This window comes from Mesoplodon mirus (assembly GCF_964341445.2).
Source record: "Mesoplodon mirus genome assembly, chromosome: 1".
Lineage (NCBI taxonomy): Eukaryota > Metazoa > Chordata > Mammalia > Artiodactyla > Ziphiidae > Mesoplodon > Mesoplodon mirus.
Window position 1 is genome coordinate 226,270,764 of NC_138976.1, and position 19,767 is coordinate 226,290,530.

Below are 19,767 nucleotides of genomic sequence, written 5' to 3' on the forward strand. Positions count from 1 at the left end.
ACTTGAAAAGGAAGAATATGCCATTTTTTCATCTCTCTCAAAAAGAATGTAAAAACTCAATTGAATTACTCTTTACTTATGTAGAATCATATATTCCCCTGAGAATCACCAACTTAATGAAAAAGAATTTAAATATTGCCATGTATCTACCATACAGTATAATAAAAACATTGGTTCTTAGAAAACATAGCAATAGCTTTCACATTGTTTTTTTTCTAACATCTTTATTGTTCTGTAATTGCTTTACAATGGTGTGTTAGTTTCTGCTGTATAATGAAGTGAATCATCTATACGTATACATATATCCCCATATCTCCTCCCTCTTGCGTCTCCCTCCCACCGTCCCTATCCCACCCCTCTAGATGGTCACAAAGCACTGATATTAAGTTTTTATTTTTCATAAAGACACTAACTATAGAAGTGATTACAGCTGTTAGAACATATAAATCTAACTGCTATATTTATATTTGGATGCCATGATTGTGTGGGCACACAAAGGTCTACATGACATTACACTGAAAAGACAGGATGGGAAGAAAAATGAAGTATTTGTATTCACTACTGTGTTCTTTTCTAATTAGCTCTCATTCTTCTCAAAAAAAAAAAGTACCCTGCAGTTTTAAAGGAGAGTAAATTGTAAATATCAGCGGTAGTTAAATGGGGCAACGGGGTTGCATAGTAATCAGGTTTTCCTATTGATAACTATTACTGTAAATAATGTTTTGATCCTCACCAATTGAATAAAAGATTCTAATGTCTATTCAAAGTATAGTTAACTAAAATTACTTCAATCAAGTTCAGTACAAATATGATGCAAGTGGGCTCATTTTTAATTCATTAATGAGACAAAATAGTTAATAAGTATATTTAACTTTATGATACAATATTTGATGTAATAATTTAATTTAAAAGACTTTTCATTGAATATGTTAATAATTTTCTTCCATATTATATTCACTTAGGGAAAAGAGAGAAAAAGAAAAAAGGCACAAGAAAATGAAAAAAATCATTTATGTAAGAATCATAAAAAATTTCTTTTAAAATCAAAAGATATAATGCATATGAATATTATTCAATTTTATTAGTGTTTTTTCTGTCTCCAGTAAATAGATAATTCCTAAACATAGGTGGATCCTATAGTAAGAATAGAAATTGATAGACATCTCTGGTTCTACATTTGATCTTAGTACCTACAATTAATAGGCTTACTAGGTCTCATTAAGCTGAATTTAATAATTATCAAGTATGTCCTCTGTAGCTGACATAGAGACAGAGCCACTGCATGGATTCTTAAATGTGATGGCACAATTTGGAGAAAGTATATGATCAAATGCTAAAGTTTAAAAAATTTTGAAATGACATAATACAGTGGCTTTGACATCAAATGAAGTTTAAAAACAAAAGGTGTATATGCAACTTCGAGCCAATTTTACCTATTTAATGTCTTAAACGCCCTTTACCATATTCATATAAATCCTAGAATCATACCATGAACCTCCTGACAGATAAAATTGGATGTAAAACTCGCCCTTTGCCACGGGAATAAAGAATTTGGTCCCAAAGTCAGTGTTGGAAACACCTTACAGGTTTTATCTGTCTTCCTGATTCCTGTTTGAAGTTATAAATGAAAGTCTCAGATCTTGGAAAAAAAGGGAATGGGAGGGTATATGGGTATAATAAAGATGATCTTATAGAAATACAAAACCTCCAGTGCAAAAATACAAGGAAGAGAGAAATCACAAATATAATTCAACTTTCCTTGAGTAGGTCAAGAAAAGATAACATATTGTATTAAGAAATGCCAGTAACTAACAGCGTGCACCTAAAAAGCGTTTCCAGTGACATCTAGATTTTACAGATTCATTTAAGTGTTAAAACACAAGAATCATGTCCTATAGAAAAGACAATGGTAAAGCTCCTATAACTGAAGCAAAAGTCAGAGACAACGGGGTGACCTTTCAAGATACCTTAGCCTTTTTAATTGCATTTTTCTTAACTGATGACTGGATGGATTGATCAAGTTCATCACTTTGGAAATAATGCAGTTCTGCTATTATGATCCTCTGTTACATTTCATCTCTTAAAAAACTTTATGTGGCAAATAAATATTGTGTTCAAAGCATCATTCATTTACTAATCATAATCAGTATGAATATGATATCAGTAGGATTCTGTGGTTGTGAGTTGCCCTCCAGGATGATAAATGGCAAAGCTCACAAAACTCTGTGTGATTCACCACCTAGTGTTCCAAGAAAACAGTCCTGCAGACACCTCGTTTGCCTTTTCAATATCAGCTTCATTTTACTTTAGCACCAGTTTTTAAAACATTGGTTGTTCTTTTCCTTTGTTCTTATTCCTTTATCTCTCTGGCTTTAAGTCTTAAATGAAGCTCAAAATAATTTTGAAACTAATATAATATTTCCTATAAGCATTAAAAAATGCAAAATTCTTATACAGCTTTTACACTAGGAGGAAATGAAGGATTAAGTGTACTACAGTTTGGATTTGACAAATCCAAAGGTAAATAGTCAATGTGACCTGAAAGGCCCTAGGAAAAAAGCCATGACACAAGCAGGAAATTTTTCAGCATAAAGGCATTGAGCTGCTTGCCCATTCCACAGCCAGAATTACTCATCACAGTTTATTTGACAATTTTGAGGACTGGGAGAATTCACCAGGATTGATTATCACCAATGGAGAATAAATTACCCAATTCAAAGGGCTGTTTTAGCTAATCAAAAGCAATACACTGTGATGTTTTGTTATCCTGGGATATTAACCATGTAGAGTGCCTACATGTTGGTTTGCATGAGATTTGGAGGTTCAAACTCCAGGTTCTCGTTTAATCCATTTCTTCTTCAAAGCTGTGCTGCTTATAAATGCATGATACATTTCTATTTCTAAACATTCTTGATTAATAGTAGTCTGGGTTATAACTCATAATTTAGTCAGTGTAATTTACTATAATTTAGTAGTCTGGGTTATAATCTAATAAATATTTACCCATTAGTGCATTGTCATCTACCAGCTATAGTTTAGGGCAGTATTTGTCCTAAGGCAATCCTTTTGACCATCTCTGTGCGGAGTAAGATAAAGGTATGTATCTTGACAAGCCTCTCAACTATAGCATATGGTGCCATACTTACAATATCGTTCACCCAATGACCTTCTAAAGGAATATAATCTAAAATTGTTGCTAGTCAATTATCTTACCTAAAACTGGCATAAAATTAAATTGATTTATGAAGAATTGCCTGAGATACATGCAAGCCATCTATTCCTGAATCAGAGAGCACAAAATCAAATGACTTCAGAGGACGTATGCCCAAATAAGTGAACAAAGTCGGGTCTGGTGAAACTAATAAGGCATGGAATGAGTAGTAACTGGTGAGGTGCAGTCCATACTTGGAAGCACAGTCTTTTTCTTTTCTGAGATCCTGTGCGGTACAAGCAAACCCATTCCCATTCCCGAATTTGCCTTGCAGCCTGCCTATCTTTATAGTCTAAATAATCTGTTACCTGTCCTGTTCACAACTGATTTTACTGAACTCTGACCTGACATGGTTTGAACAAATTTGGGGATGAAGATCAGGAGAGGTTTCTTTTTCTTTGTCATGCTCTCATTAATTAACAGCTTCTTTCTATAAAGCAGTGAGTTTTGCCCTTTAACAAAGCTGCTTTTCTCCTCTCTTCAAGATGTCACAGTGATCAGATCATAATCCGCACTTGTCCTCAGTCCTGGGCTTGTAGGGATCCTTATTTTTGTCCCAGAAGCACAAAGAGTAGATCCTTTCCCACCCCCACTCCCTCTGTCCCTCCTTCTGGCTTTCTCTCCCTTCCAGGCACAGGATGGGGTTGTACCTGCCAGGTCTCTTATTGTCGGGCTGACTGTAAACAGTTCTGGCTAACGAGTTTGAGCACAGTGATCTGTGCCACTTCTAGCTCAGGGTGTTTGTAACCAAATGTGAGACCCATCTGTGCCCTGGTCTTCCTCTGCTGTGGTCACCACCAGTGATCCAGATGGTGACCACCCCATGAGCTGAGGTCATGGTGAGGATGACGATGACAACACTTGTCCTGAGTCACCATTCAACTCCGAGTGGACATAGAGTGACCTTTGCTGTTTCAAGCCAGTGAGATCTGGGGGCTGTTTGTTACTGTTATCAAATCGCAGCTTGAATCCTCCTTACTTACTAAAGCTCCTTACAGCTTGAAGCCCACTTCCTTGTAAAGAAGTTCATGCTTAGGCAAGTTCCCTGAACACGACTGCTTCCCAGGGCCAAGGGCACTGGATTCCAATCTTTATAACCAGGATAATTAATCATGATAAAATCCAATATACACATATTCAGGACACCAGAAGCAGACTTTCTCTGTTTTCTAATGATAACATTGCAAAGTAGGATAAATGCAGATTTTTCTGGAAAAAAAAATCTTTCTTCTGGAAAAAAGTCTACAGAACCTATGATGCTTATATTCCTTTCCCTACATTATAAAACTTATTTTTTTAAAAAATTATTTATTTTTGGCTGCGTTGGGTCTTCGTTGCTGCTCGCGGGCTTTCTCTAGTTGCGGCGAGTGGGGGCTACTCTTCGTTGCGGTGCACGGACTTCTCATTGCGGTGGCTTCTCTTGTTGCGGAGCACGGGCTCTAGGCGTGTGGGCTTCAGTAGTTGTGGCTCGTGGGCTCTAGAGCGCAGGCTCAGTAGTTGTGGCGCACGGTCTTAGTTGCTCTGCGGCATGTGGGATCTTCCCGGATCAGGGCTCGAGCCCGTGTCCCCTGCATTGGCAGGCGGACTCTCAACCACTGCGCCACCAGGGAAGCCCCCCTAAATCTTATTTTTTAGAATGAAAAAGATAAAGCCTTGCAGTAAACCAGCTCTGCACATTCAAATGGTAATTTATCAAGCTAATCTGGTCCCAGATTATCACATGGCAAGTAGTCAATGGTCTCCCGGCTCATAAAAACACTTCATTATAATTAATGTGAGAACGTTGCTGCAGAGACTTTCATTGTATTTCTGAGGATAAAATGTTTCCCTGATCTAGTTTTGCTTCTGCAGAGCAACTATTTTGTTTTTATGCGGTAATTACGTGCTCATAACTCCTTTTCTACATTGTCTTTGAGGAAGCCGATTGCTAGATTTTAGGATCAGAACCAGCAAACATACAGGACCTTACAGCATGTATTTTATGTACTGACTTCACTCTTAACTCTCAGATAAAAGTTGAAGAGGCTGGAATATTAAGATACAGAGAGTTATTTCTACTTAGTGTGTTCACAGTTGTTAACTTACGGCGGTAGCTTCAATAGAAGCAGCCTAATAACCAGGTGATATATTGATACAATAGTAGTTGAATTTACGGCTCTTTAGCCAGATTAGCTGTCTTCAGATCCTAGCTTTGCAGCTTGGTAGCTGCCTTAGTCTGTTCAGGCTGCTATAACAAGATACCATAGAAGGGCTGGTTTATAGACAACAGAAACTTATTTCTCACAGTTCTGGAGGCTGGGAAGTTCAAGATCAAGGTACTGGCAGATCCAGTGTCTGGTGACGGCCTGCTTCCTGGTTCATAGCTGGTGATCTACTGGCTGCGTTCTTTCATGGTGGAAGGGGCAAGGGAGCTCTCTGAGGTCCTTTTTCTAAGGGTCCTGATACCATTCATGAGGGCTCCACCCTCAGGACCTAGTCACTCCTCAAAGCTCCAACCTCCTAATACCGTCACTTTGGGGGTTATATTTCAACACTGGGACTTTGAAGGGACACATCCAGTCTATAGCAGTAGCTATGTGACAAGTTGTTTTACATGTCTCAGTCTCCTCATCTTTGAAATGGGAATAGTTTCCTCAACCATTGTGGGGATTAAAAGTGTTACTACTAAGAATACTCAGTAGTTTTATGGACACTACTAAGAACATTCTTGGCATGTTAGTTGTAATTATTTCTGTAATAATAAATGGCCAATGATGGCAAGTCACTTCACATGCTTCAATCAGTTGAATATTATCTGAGAGCCCATAGTATGACGAGCACTGTGTTGGGTCCTAGAAATACAAAGGCAAATAAGATCTGGCCCTCGTCTTAGCTCACGAGATATATTAGCCTAAAAGGAGAAAGATACATAAATGGATAATGTTGGTACAGTGGGGCCAGGTCAATAATAAGATGGATTATTTGTTGTTTGCTATCAACACATAGTTTGCTAAAATATCAATATAAACCTTTCACCTTGAAATCCTCAAGAACATACTCATTTTTGAACCCTCCTAACCAAGTTTTTGGAAAATAGCCCTTAGGGATTGTGGAACAGAGTCATTATCTGAAGGGGGGACATTTAAATGATGCTACCCAGCAGTCACCTTATAAGAACTACCCATGGATAAACATCGTTACAACTGTGATGAGTGACCTGAGACAAGGGTTCTAGGAGCAAAGCAGAGGTAGGAGGGCAGGAAGGGGCTGTACGGTTCTGGGCATTTGTAGAAGGTTTCCCTGAGAATGTTGTTTTTAAGCTGAGACCTGAAGGATTAACCAGCAGTTACACAAAGGAAGGAATGTTCCAGGCAGGAGTTAGCAAGGAGTTCAAAGCTGCTGAGTCAGGATGGAGCTTGTCAATCGCTTTCAGGTGCCAAGAACTGAAAGAAGGAAAGTAGAGCACAGTAAGCCAGTAAGAAAGTGGCCTGAGATGGTAACTGTCAGATCTGCAGAGAGGCCTTTGCAGATCATCCCCAACTAACACAGCCCCCCTCGCACTGTCCTTCTCTTCCCATTACCCTATTGTAGTTTCATTCTTGCAATTCTCTTTAATTATCTTTATTTATGTGATTATTTTTTACTGTATGTTTTCCCCCACTTGAATGTAGGTTCAATTAAAGATGTATCTTGTCCGTCGTCCTCATCTCTGTAACTTCTCTGTAACAGCACTAGGAGAAACTGCGAAACAGGTTATTGTGGTGGAGATCAATGCGATGGCAGTAGGAGAGGACAGAAAATGATACATTTGAGAAATAGCAAAAAGGTAGGATTCCCAGGCTTGGGTCTTTGATATGAGAGGATCCTAGATTTGGAGGTGAGCAACCACGAACAGCATGCCGCCTTTTCACCAGGAGGAAGAGGCCGTTGTGTGTGTTTGCTGTTCCTTTGGCTGAGTCTGGTAGAGATTCATAGCTTCTTTTTAAGTCAGATTAAGTCTGAGGTGCATGTGCCATCCAAAATTTACTGTCAGGTAAGAACGTGGTTAGAGAGGGGTTCAGTCAGGAAATGGAGATTTGCAGGCCCTGAGCACAGAGGAGGGACTGAATCCATGGAAACAGGTAAGGACTAGAAGTGAGAAGTGTCAATGTGAGAATAGAAGGGGCACAGGCCATGTCTCTGAGGATCTCAGGAAGGGAAGGAAAGGCCCGCGGAGCCAAGTCGGGTGGGGTGGAGGGAAGAAACCCAGAGAATGTGGGTCAAGGAGCCACAGGGTGAGCGTGCTTTAAGAAGGAGGTGGTCTTCCACACGGAGCTTTGGATTGGTTTCCAAGACAACAGTCTTCCTGCCTGGTGCATCTAATTAGCAAGTATTCAGGTTTCATTTTCTCATATTCATAGGTCCAAGGAGTCACACCGAGGAGAGATGGTTGCTTAACATAGAGTCAGGGTTCCAACAGCGCGGTGGACAATGGGACTTCAGCAAGGTGGTCCAGAGGGATGGGCTGGTTTAGAGTGAGACTGCCTCAAAGGACAGAGGTGACAGCGGGTGGACAGAAGGTGATATTCTGAGTCACAGAGGGAGTGTGTCGTGTGTTGTGAATACATCGTGAACGTGTTGGCGTAGGAACTGCTGCTTTATTTTGAAGTTACTAGCGCTAGAGTTCCAAACTTCCCAGGGCCTGTGCTTGCTGTCCGCGGAGGGGCAGCGACGATGGAGGAGAAAGAGAGTTGAAGTTGGTGATGGGAGTCAGGAGAGGATGAGGAAAACAGACTTTTCAGGCTCAACGCTCAGGTACGGATCACAGGCAGCAGAAGGCTGGCTGCACAGATGATGTTTGCATAGGTCTGTTGTCATTGAAAACAGTCATCGGGTTCATTTGGAAGTTAAATATCTGATTTAATCTCTTTGGTCATGTTATTATAGATCCAGGTTGTTAAAAAATGCACACACACTCTATGAGTTATATTCTTCCAGGAAGGGTGTAGCTTGAGACTGTGCCTTTGAAAGCTGTATTATATCTTCCAGGACTGTATGTATTTGAGGGCAGCCAGACATTTCTGATATAATTGCAGAGCTCATGAGATTTAAATCTACACTTTACAAACAGCTGGACACTCAGCACAGCACTAGAATAAATTGAAGGCATACATCTCTTTGCTCAGTAGAGGTCATTCTGATCAGTAAAAGTCACACTTAAGATGCAGGAGGACTGACATGGCCCTCCTGAGCTGAGCTGTTGGCAGCAGCAATTCCGCACTAGTAACTCCGGTCAGAAGAGCCGGGTGCAAGGCCTCTGCGCGTGGCCCCCTGTGAGCAAGTGAAACCTGACTAAGCACAAAGGGGAAAAAAAACCATCACAGAGCTGTGACTATTTTCAAGGCTAATCTTCTTCTCTGTGGAACACTGCCTTTGGGGCAAAACAAGGAAGAAGCAGGTGATTCTAATGTGCAGTGCAGAAGGACAGCCATTGCAGGCCAGCTTCTCCAACTCCAAAGGCATGCCAGCCATGTGGCTGACAAGGTCTTGGTGCTGTGGCTAGGTGTCAGGCCTGAGCCTCTGAGGTGGGAGAGCCGAGTTCAGGACATTGGTCCACCAGAGACCTCCTGGCCCCATGTATTATCAATCAGCGAGAGGTCTCCGTCTCAACGCTAAGACCCAGCTCCACTCAACAACCAGCAAGCTACAGTGATGGACACCCTATGCCAAACAACCAGCAAGACAGGAACACAACCCCACCCATTAGCAGAGAGGCTGCCTAAAATCATACTGAGTTAACAGATACCCCAAACACACCACCAGACACAGTCCTGCCCAAGAGAAAGACAAGATCCAGCCTCATCCACCAGAACACAGGCACCAGTCCCCTCTGCCAGGAAGCCTACACCCACTGAACAAACCTTACCTACTGGGGGCAGACACCAAAAACAACGGGAACTACGAACCTGCAGCCTGCGAAAAGGAGACCCCAAACACAGTAAGGCAGGGAAAATTAGAAGTCAGAGAAATATGGAGCAGATGAAGGAGCAAGGTGAAAACCCACCAGACCAAAGAAATGAAGAGGAAATAGGCAGTCTACCTGAAAAAGAATTCAGAGTAATGATAGTAAAGATATCCAAAATGGACAAATTCATAGAAAAGCGCAACCTTCTAAGACTGAACCAGGATGAAATAGAAAATATACACAGACCAATCACAAGCGCTGGAATTGAAACTGTGATTAAAAATCTTCCAACAAACAAAAGCCCGGCACCAGATGGCTTCACAGGCAAATTCTATCAAACATTTAGAGAAGAGCTAACACCTATCCTTCTCAAACTCTTCCAAAATATAACAGAGGGAAGAACACTCCCAAACTCATTCTATGAGGCCACCATTACCCTAATTCCAAAACCAGACAAAGATGTTACAAAAAAAGAACACTACACGCCAATATCGCTGATGAACGTAGATGCAAAAATCCTCAACAAAATACTAGCAAACAGGATCCAACAGCACATTAAAAGGATCATACACCATGATCAAGTGGGGTTTATCCCAGGAATGCAAGGATTCTTCAATATACGCAAATCAATCAATGTGATACACCATATTAACAAATTGAAGAAGAAAAACCATATGATCATCTCAATAGATGCAGAGAAAGCTTTCGACAAAATTCAACACCCATTTATGATAAAAGCTCTCCAGAAAGTAGGCATAGAGGGAACTTACCTCAACATAATAGAGGCCATATATGACAAACCCACGGCCAACATCATTCTCAATGGTGAAAAACTGAAACCATTTCCACTAAAATCAGGAACAAGACAAAGTTGCCCATTCTCATCACTATTATTCAACATAGTTTTGGAAGTTTTAGCCACATCAATCAGAGAAGAAAAAGAAATAAAAGGAATCCAAATCAGAAAAGAAGAAGTAAAACTGGCACTGTATGCAGATGATATGATACTATACACAGAGAATCCTAAAGATGCTACCAGAAAAATACTAGAGCTAATCAATGAAATTGGTAAAGTAGCAGGATACAAAATTAATGCACAGAAATCTCTTGCATTCCTATGAAAAATCTGAAAGAGAAATTAAGGAAACACTCCCATTTACCATTGTAACAAAAAGAATAAAATGCCTAGGAATAAACCTACATAAGGAGACAAAATACCTGTATGCAGAAAACTATAAGACACTGATTAAAGAAATTAAAGATGATACAAACAGAAGGAGAGATATACTATGTTCTTGGATTGGAAGAATCAACATTGTGAAAATGACTAGTAACCCAAGTAGTAACCCAAGCAATCTACAGATTCAGTACAATCCCTATCAAACTACCAATGGCATTTTTCACAGAACTAGAACAAAAAATTTCACAATTTGTATGGAAATACAAAAGATCCCGAAAACGCAAAGCAATCTTGAGAAAGAAAAATGGAGCTGGAGGAATCAGGCTCCCTGGCTTCAGACTATAGTACAAAGCTAGAGTAATCAAGACACTATTGTACTGGCACAAAAACAGAAATACAGATCAATGGAACAGGATAGAAAGCCCAGAGATAAACCCACGCACATATGGTCACCATATCTTTGACAAAGGAGGCAAGAGTATACAATGGAGAAAAGACAGCCTCTTCAATAAGTGGTGCTGGGAAAACTGGACAGCTACATGTAAAAGAATGAGATTAGAACACTACCTAACACCACATACAAAAATAAAGTCAGAATGGATTAAAGACCTAAATGTAAGGCCAGATATTATAAAACTCTTAGAGGAAAACATAGGCAGAACACTCTATGACATAAATCACAGCAAGATCCTTTTTGACCCACCTCCTAGAGAAATGGAAATAAAAATGAAAATAAACAAATGGGACCTAATGAAACTTAAAAGCTTTTGCACAGCAAAGGAAACCATAAACAAGATGAAAAGACAATCCTCAGAATGGGAGAAAATATTTGCCAACGATGTAACTGACAAAGAATTAATCTGCAAAATATACAAGCAGCTCATGCAGCTCAATATCAAAAAAACAAACAGGGCTTCCCTGGTGGCGCAGTGGTTGAGAGTCCGCCTGCTGATGCAGGGGACACGGGTTCGTGCCCTGGTCCGGGAAGATCCCACATGCCGTGGAGCGGCTGGGCCCGTGAGCCATGGCCGCTGGGCCTGCGCGTCCAGAGCCTGTGCTCCGCAAAGGGAGAGGCCACAACAGTGAGAGGCCCGCGTACTGCAAAAAAAAAACAAAAAACAAAAAAACAAAAAAAAAAACAAACAACCCAATCCAAAACTGGGCAGAAGACCTAAATAGACATTTCTGCAAAGAAGATGTACAGAGTGCCAACAAACTCATGAAAGGATGATCAACATCACTAATCATTAGAGAAATCCAAATCAAAACTACAATGAGGTAACACCTCACCCTGGTGAGAATGGACATCATTAAAAAATCCACAAACAATAAATGCTGGAGAGGGTGTGGAGAAAAGGGAACCCTCTCGCCCTGTTGGTGGGAATGTAAATTGATACAGCCACTGTGGAGAACAGTATGGAGGTTCCTAAAAAAAGTAAAAATAGACCTACTGTATGACCCAGAAATCCCACTTCTGGGCATATACCCTGAGAAAACCATAATTCAAAAAGAGTCATGTACCACAATGTTCATTGCAGCTCTATTTACAATAGCCAGGACATGGAAGCAAGTTAAATGTCCATTGACAGATGAATGGATAAAGAAGATGTGGCCCATATATACAATGGAATATTACTCAGTCATAAAAAGAAATGAAATTGAGTTATTTGTAGTGAGGTGGATGGACCTAGAATCTGTCATACAGAGTGAAGTAAGTCAGAAAGAGAAAAACAAATACCCTATGCTAACACATATATAGGAATCTGAAAAAAAAAAGTGGTTCTGAAGAACCTAGGGGCAGGACAGGCATAAAGACATAGACATAGAGAATCGACCTGACACGGGGAGGGGGAAGGGTAAGCTGGAACGAAGTGAGAGAATGGCATGGACATATATACACTACCAAATGTAAAATAGATAGCTAGTGGGAAGCACCTGCATAGCACAGGGAGATCAGCTTATGCTTTGTGACCACCTAGAGGGGTGGGATAGGGAGGGTGGGAGGAAGACACAAGAGGGCGGGGATATGGGGATATATGTACATGTATAGCTGATTCACTTTGTTGTATAGCTGATTCACTTTGTTATATAGCAGCAACTAACACAACAATGTAAAGCAATTATACTCCAATAAAGGTGTTAGAAAAAAAAAAGATGCAGGAGGAGATACAGAGGGTCCCTTTGTTGGCATTTTTCACATGTAAGTTGACACCATTGGATGTGGTGTAAGTTGACACCTCTTTTGAAAAAAAAATCAATTAATTCCAAGGTATTACCAGAGTGTCACTCCAGAAAGTGAATTTCCATATGAATCATCACCTATGGCTCACTTTTCCCCGTGTTTTGACATTTTACACCTTCATTTACCTGCCCATTCACTCAGCAAATATGCACACATGGGTCAAACAACACTGTGGTGGAGAACAAAACAGATGCCATCTGTCCTCAGAGACTTCACACTCTAAACAGAAAGAGAACAAGAAACAAGCAATTACAATGCAATGTGTTCAGGTAAGCACAGGTTTCCTGGGATTCTGAACCGGATTTGGGTGAAGTTTAGCTTGAGACCTGAAGGGTTAACTGGGTGTATGTAAGAGAGTGTCCTTTTTTCTTTTTTTTAGAAAAAACACATAAGTTTCAGGGCATCATGTCTGCGTAATAATTATTCAGGCAGAAAAGCGTATAAAGTTGGAGATGGGAGCGAGAGAGGGAGAGAAGGAGGGAGGGAGGGAGAGAAATGTAACTTAATCTTAACAACTGCAGAACGTGGGAGTTCTTTTTACTGTTCTTGCAAAGTGTCTGTAGGGTTAAAATTATTTCAAAATAAAAAACTTTTTTAATGAAGAAAATAAGGAGCTACAAGTTCAACAGCATTATCTATGTTTCAATATTACTTCATACTTTTTCAAGCATTCTGCTACCCTAAAGGTATATTTCAATGTTACTGCACACTTACCAAGCATGATACTATTCTACCCTGAAGGTAAAATTAGATTTCGTCTTATTTTCTTTCATCATACATTTGGTCTAGCGCTTCATTTGAAAAAACTTATTAGGAAAAAATACACATTTTAATGTATGACTAAAACATAAAACTTGCAGAATTAATTTCTTTTCTTTTCTTTTTTTTTTTTTTTTTTTGCTGTATGTGGGCCTCTCACTGTTGTGGCCTCTCCCGTTGCGGAGCACAGGCTCCGGACGCGCAGGCTCAACGGCCATGGCTCACGGGCCCAGCTGCTCCGCGGCATGTGGGATCTTCCCGGACTGGGGCACGAACCCATGTCTGCTGCATCGGCAGGCGGACTCTCAACCACTGCGCCACCAGGGAAGCCCAATTTCTGAAAAAATTTTAAGAAAAAAAAATGTTTTACGTAAAAAAAAAAGAAATGTTACTTCATTGCTTTTTTTTTTCCAAGCTGGTATATAAATGGTATAATTCAGATGGCCATTCGTGTGCTCAATGGAAGTAACAAGTCAATTTTCTCGCTGTTTCTTTCCCGGCTAGGTTTCGTATGTCAAAGCTATTGACATTTGGATGGCAGTGTGTCTCCTTTTCGTGTTTTCAGCACTATTGGAATATGCAGCTGTCAATTTTGTATCGAGACAACATAAAGAACTTCTGAGATTTCGACGAAAGAGAAAGAATAGGGTAGGCGATTAAATGCATTAAGTTCCCTGGGATACAATTCTCCCTGGAAAGTGAATTTGGCATATTTAATAGGGAGGTACAGAGAGGAAATGGGGACGGGGACTAAATGAAAGGATGTCCCTTTGGTTTTGTCCAGCTGAAACTTACATTGTCAAAAATAGCCTCAGGGAGAAAATGGTAACATTGAACTATACTTTACACAGCAGATCTGGTGACATGAGAGTTTTATCAACTTCTTTCTAATGTACGTCCTGGAACGACACCAGTTTTTGCTTCCACTAACAAAATCTATCATTCTTATTTGCAAGGTTGCAGTGTTTCTGATGGTTTTACTTGACATAAGTCAACAAATATAGCTATTAAAGTTGTACCATTTTTCGAACTAATTCCTTTAATTGTTTCCATCAAATATCACCTATTTATTAATACTATGATGTTGATGTAAAACTCTGTGGTCTCCTTTTTATGTATACTTTTATGTTTTTAAGACATTTCTTCTGAATCCCCATTCGAAACACAATAAGGTGTATTCTTGCCTTGCTATCACTTGATAAGTCAAACCCAGAAGAAATTTTATTTAGAGCATCACTGGGAAACCACATGAAATTGTAGAAGTAATCTCCTAATTGGATTTGTAAGTACAGGATGGCGTTGCTCCCCTCTGTTAAGACTTGTAATGTCATCTCTCTTTATATTTACATAATTTCAATGAACCCCTTTCCTTTTCTGCAAGGGAGAGTCTCTATCAACCAGCATATCTTTGAGTTTACTTTTAATGTGAATGTGCCAGCTGACATTTTGAAAGCAAATGGTCTCTTAATCAATAGAGATATATCAAAGTTGTATATTACAGGAGAAATTGTGGCCAGAATCCAAAATACTGAAATATTTAAGTCAAAACATTCTCAACTCTTAAAATTAATAGTCTGGTTTATATGTAGTGTGCATTTTTAAGGGTTTAATTTTTTAAGGATTTTCTTATGGTTTCTGAATGACTGACTGTGATTTATATATTTTATAAATTGTTTTAAGAAGCTCTAAGCCATGATCTCCCAGTGCTAAGCCTACTCAGTATTAAACATATTCTAAGGCAGTAACTTATCCAATCATGTCTAACTGACTCCCCAGAATCATCACCTGCTCCAATAAATACCCCAATTCACTGTAGCATGGAAGGAATTTCAGCATTGCAATACTCTGGGTAACACGGTGGACAGAAGAAACAGTGCCAGGGCTTGCATTTGATCAAATGTTTATAAATATTAAAGCCCGTCATTCATACATTAACATATATTTTCATGGAGAGATTAACTTTTCTTTATCTCCTGCCCCCCCACCTCTCCCAGTCTGCTGGTTTCCTTATACTTCTCTCACTCTGCCCACCCCTCCCCCTCTCTCTTTCCTCCTTCTCTCTCCCTCCCTTACTGCCTATTTGCTCCTCTCTTTCATATGATACCTGGCCCAGGCTGAAGCACTGTAACAGAACAAAGCATTCTGTATCACAGGGTGAAGCTGTTGTCGTTTTTTTTCCCATTAATGACTGATTAAGACATTTTTTCCTTCTAACATGAATCAGAAGTAAAGCAACACATTTCCCCCTCTAATTTTGGTTCACTTTTTTACATTTATTTTTCATTTCTCTACCTTTCTTCTCCTTCCTACATGTAGGATGGATCAGCCACGTGCTGCAAACACCAGAAATGGGAAGTCGTTCACATGTGGTGTCCAAAGGGAGGTCTGAGAGCTCAGACATTTTCTGCACCCACCACACATCCAGCAGTCAGAGTAGCTAATGGGTAACATAACAGGCTACAAGTTTAGATACTCAATTCTGATTTCTCCTTAAAAAAAAAAAAATCCTTACCAAAGCAGCTCTTCATCCAATTTTACCACCTGTAAGTGTATTGGGATAAAAATATTTGACACCCCTTATTCTTTGGCTCACAGAAAGACAGCAAGATTAATGTCTCTAGTGATTGGCACTCTAGAAAAGTATCAAAATGGAAAAATAGTTACGCCTGATTATTTTCTAATCACTACTTGAAATATTCAGGGGGCAAATATTGTAATTAAGATTTAGTGCAGGCAAATAAAAATCCAGTGTTTTTTTTTTTTAAGCTCACTTCATACTTTGGGGGGGTGGATACCTTGCATATGTGAAAATCTATTAATTGATACATATGTATGTTAAGATGATCTATGCAATTAAAACCAATTGTGCAATTATATTTAATCATCTATGACTTTAATCATCTATCTCTGGTTTCTCAATCCCTTTTGGTCCACTTTACCTTCCCACAGACAGAAGCTTTTGCATTGGAGAAGTTTTACCGTTTCTCAGACACGGTAAATTCACTTTCTTAACTCTAAGTAGAGGAATGTGGTCATTGGTAAAAATGCAGACAGCATACTGTGCACTCAGGCAGTGTTTGGTGGGGAAACACAGCCCCTTGCACACTCAAAGCTGAACCACCACCAACCCCCTTCAGCTAAGGATACTCTGTTTTTCTAACAATTCCCTTTGTCTTCCCTCACTCAATCAAAAGATATTGAAATATTGTGTTTCATCCTATTAACCAAACTGGTCAAAATGATTTTAAAATATATATTAAACAGAAATATCACATGTCTCTTACAATAGTCTCCATAGAAGAAATAACCATATGCCTTGACAAAATTAGTTTCAAAATAAATGGGAAATTTATTTATATAAATAAGTTCTGAAAACAGCCCCTCTTGCCAGAAAATAGAGACCTAAAAATAAGGCAAAAATAAAATGCTTTGTCCAGCCTGTGTATCTTTAGCATCCTTTCTTAATGTTAAAGCATGTTGAAATTCTTTAGAGTAAATGAATGATTTTGGTTTTGATAGCATCCTCGGAAATATTCGATTAAAGAGGTCACAAGGACACATGTCCAATTATAATGGCTAAATATTTAGAAAGGTAATCTACAGTAGAGCATATCAGTAGCTTGACTTGGAGATCCATAATACAGCACTCAGTGATTAAATTTTAAACATACCAAAAGCCAAAAATTTAGCTTGGGAAATCATATACAAACAGTCCAGTCTACTAAATTAAAATTTCTGGGATACGGTGTATTTTAAAATACCTCCCCAGGGACTTCCCTGGAGGTCCGTCCAGTGGTTAAGACTGCACCTTCCAATGCAGGGGGTGCGGGTTTGATCCCTGGTCGGGGACCTAAAATCCCCCATGCCTCATGGCCAAAAAAACAAAACATAAGACAGAAGCAATATTGTAACAAATTCAATAAAGACTTTCAAAAAAAAAAAAAGGTCCATATCAAAAAAAACAAAACAAAAATAAAACGAAAAAACCTCCCCAGAAGATTCTACTACACACCTTAGTTAAATAATCACTGAACTATTTTTCTTTTCTACTAAAATTGCATAGTTGTTCCCAACATAGCTAGCTACTTCTTCAGTTTTCATCCCTGGTGGAAAAAAATTCACATGATCCAATTACTTTTACTTGATTATCCTAACGGTAATTTTAAAAAAATTAATTGCCTTGAATTTGCATAATAGCCCATAGTAGCCTCTTTGGGAAAGGTACATATTTAAATTTTCGGTAACTAAACAGTTCATACGTATAGTAGCATTAGTATAAAATACATGTATTCAATTAAATATTGCCTTACAAAACAATGCAAAAAGAGCTCTGATGAAAAAAATCAGATTTCCTTCACTAACAGTCAATAAATACTTATTTTTTAAAAAAGAAACAGTATGGTTTTTTACCATATCGTTTAAGAAAATACAAACACACTCTAAAATACATTAAATGCAAATACATTGATTAGAAATCTGTGCACGCCATTTAGCTTTATAATATTCTAATCATCATGCAAATTTGGGGTTGATCATTTTCACTCTTTGAAAACGATTTTTGTCAACGTAATAGCCCTCTGGGCTGAATGAATTCCTCAATTTTTTTTTTTTTAAAAAAACTATGCACTTTGCTTAGAAACAGTCTGAGCAATCAAAATCTTTAAATCAATATAATGAAAAGGAGGCTCATGGTGGACGCCACGCCCTTTTTCATGAGTACTGACTTGCATGAGTTCTTCTTAGTACTTTAGTTTGGCAAAAGGGGCAATAAATAAAATCACCCCCTTAGAGAAAGCTTGATCACAACAGAGGGCTGTACACTGATGTACATGGTATTCCAAGGAAAGTTTTAAGTTGGTTCAGCATTGGCTTAGGCATTGCATACAATCTTTTACACCTTACTTTTTCCTCTATGAAGGTACCAGGGAACCTTTTATATGCTGTGAAAGGATGCACATTCACTCTTGTATCCAAATTTCCCCACCCCACACTGTCGTAGCCTGCTGCGTGCTGATCACCCACCGCTGCACCTTGTCATAAATGCTTATCCCCGGGGCTGTGTGTGTGGGTGTATGCATGATACGAAAGTATTTTGGTTAGAAGTTGCTCTTCCCGTGTATGATATTATTACTTGAGTCCTGGAGGGTTATAAAGCCTTCAAAATATTTCCGAACATGTTATTTGTTGAGCAATATGGATGATATGGGATTGCTTTAATGCATTTCATGCAGCTTCTGCACTGCAGTAGAATACTGCAATGGTTTGCTGAGTGAAAACACATACACACGGTGTTCTAGTACCTCTATCTTCCTACTTATTACTGTACATTAATTATTATTTGTGTGCACAAATGGAATAAGAATGGACCACTAGTTCTAGATTCAAAAAATAATTACCAAGTTTGTATTTTGTTAGGTGTGATAGTTATCTTTTTTAAATAATTGACTGCATTTTGACTATCTGTACAAAAACTTCCATTTATGTATGTATTTATATCCTATCTTACTTCAAAAATAACTCAAGGTAACGTTTAAGAATAACAAATAATTGATTTTTCTGCCTTGTACTTTTGTCAGCTCTACAGTCTTAGGACAAATGCAAATATATACGTGTACTATTTTGGTTGAAGGGATGAGGCTCCATGCTTGGAAGCAACATGGTACCCATATACACTAAATTATCCAATAAAGTTTCCATTTGAGGTCAGTTTATGGTATATTCTAGAGTAGAAGATATTCTTTCAGTAGGTAAGTACTTCCTACAAATTTCTTTGATACATACCTGAGAAAAAAGTAGGTTCTCAATAATTTCAAAGTAAATTCTATATGAGTGACTCTGATACACAGGGGTTAGAAATTTCATTTTCTCAAGTAAAACAAAAATTGTAAGAATTTAATTATTTCCTGCCAACAAATATTTTGAGTTTATGTTAAACACGATTATTTCTTAGAACTATATCCCCTCTGAAATATCTCTTTAGGAAAATAATATTCAATAAAGTAATATAATCTCTACTTAATGTAGTGACACTTCAGTGACTTCCATCACAAAGTTAACTAAAAAAGATACACTGCTTTTTATATATGCTGTCTACTGTAATATAGTATCTTATTTTGCCCCATAATTATGAATTGGCAATGAAAGAATCTAGCACATTAAATAGAAATAGATGTACAGATTTTAAAAAAATATTTCATTGACTTCTCAGCAATTCCCCAAAATATATGTATTACTTTCATAATATTTCATCTAAAATATTCATCTTTTTAAGCTTACATTTTACCATTCAATAATCTCCAAACCATTCTGAATCTAAATTCAATATGCCAAGCATAAACTTGGCTAATTCATAATTAATTCATGTCATCTATAAGAAATGCAAGGTTCCCCTGGGATTTCAAGGAATTTTATATTGACAATAGACTTGCAAGTCTAAAGTATTTTTAACCTCA

At 38.5% G+C, this 19,767-nt stretch overlaps 1 protein-coding gene across 2 annotated transcripts in view; it reads left to right on the forward strand.

Moving 5' to 3' along the window:
• The window catches only part of GLRA3 (glycine receptor alpha 3), a gene marked incomplete at both ends in the record, with an annotated part of 162,464 nt that overhangs the window by 130,353 nt on the left and 12,344 nt on the right, over positions 1-19,767 (forward strand). Inside the window, 2 exons of one of the 2 annotated variants that reach the window (XM_082621169.1) lie at positions 13,820-13,963; positions 16,265-16,309. In XM_082621169.1, coding sequence (XP_082477295.1) covers positions 13,820-13,963; positions 16,265-16,309 — 189 coding nt within the window. The remainder of the gene's footprint in view (positions 1-13,819; positions 13,964-16,264; positions 16,310-19,767) is intronic. The other variant, XM_082621168.1, reaches the window with a different exon arrangement.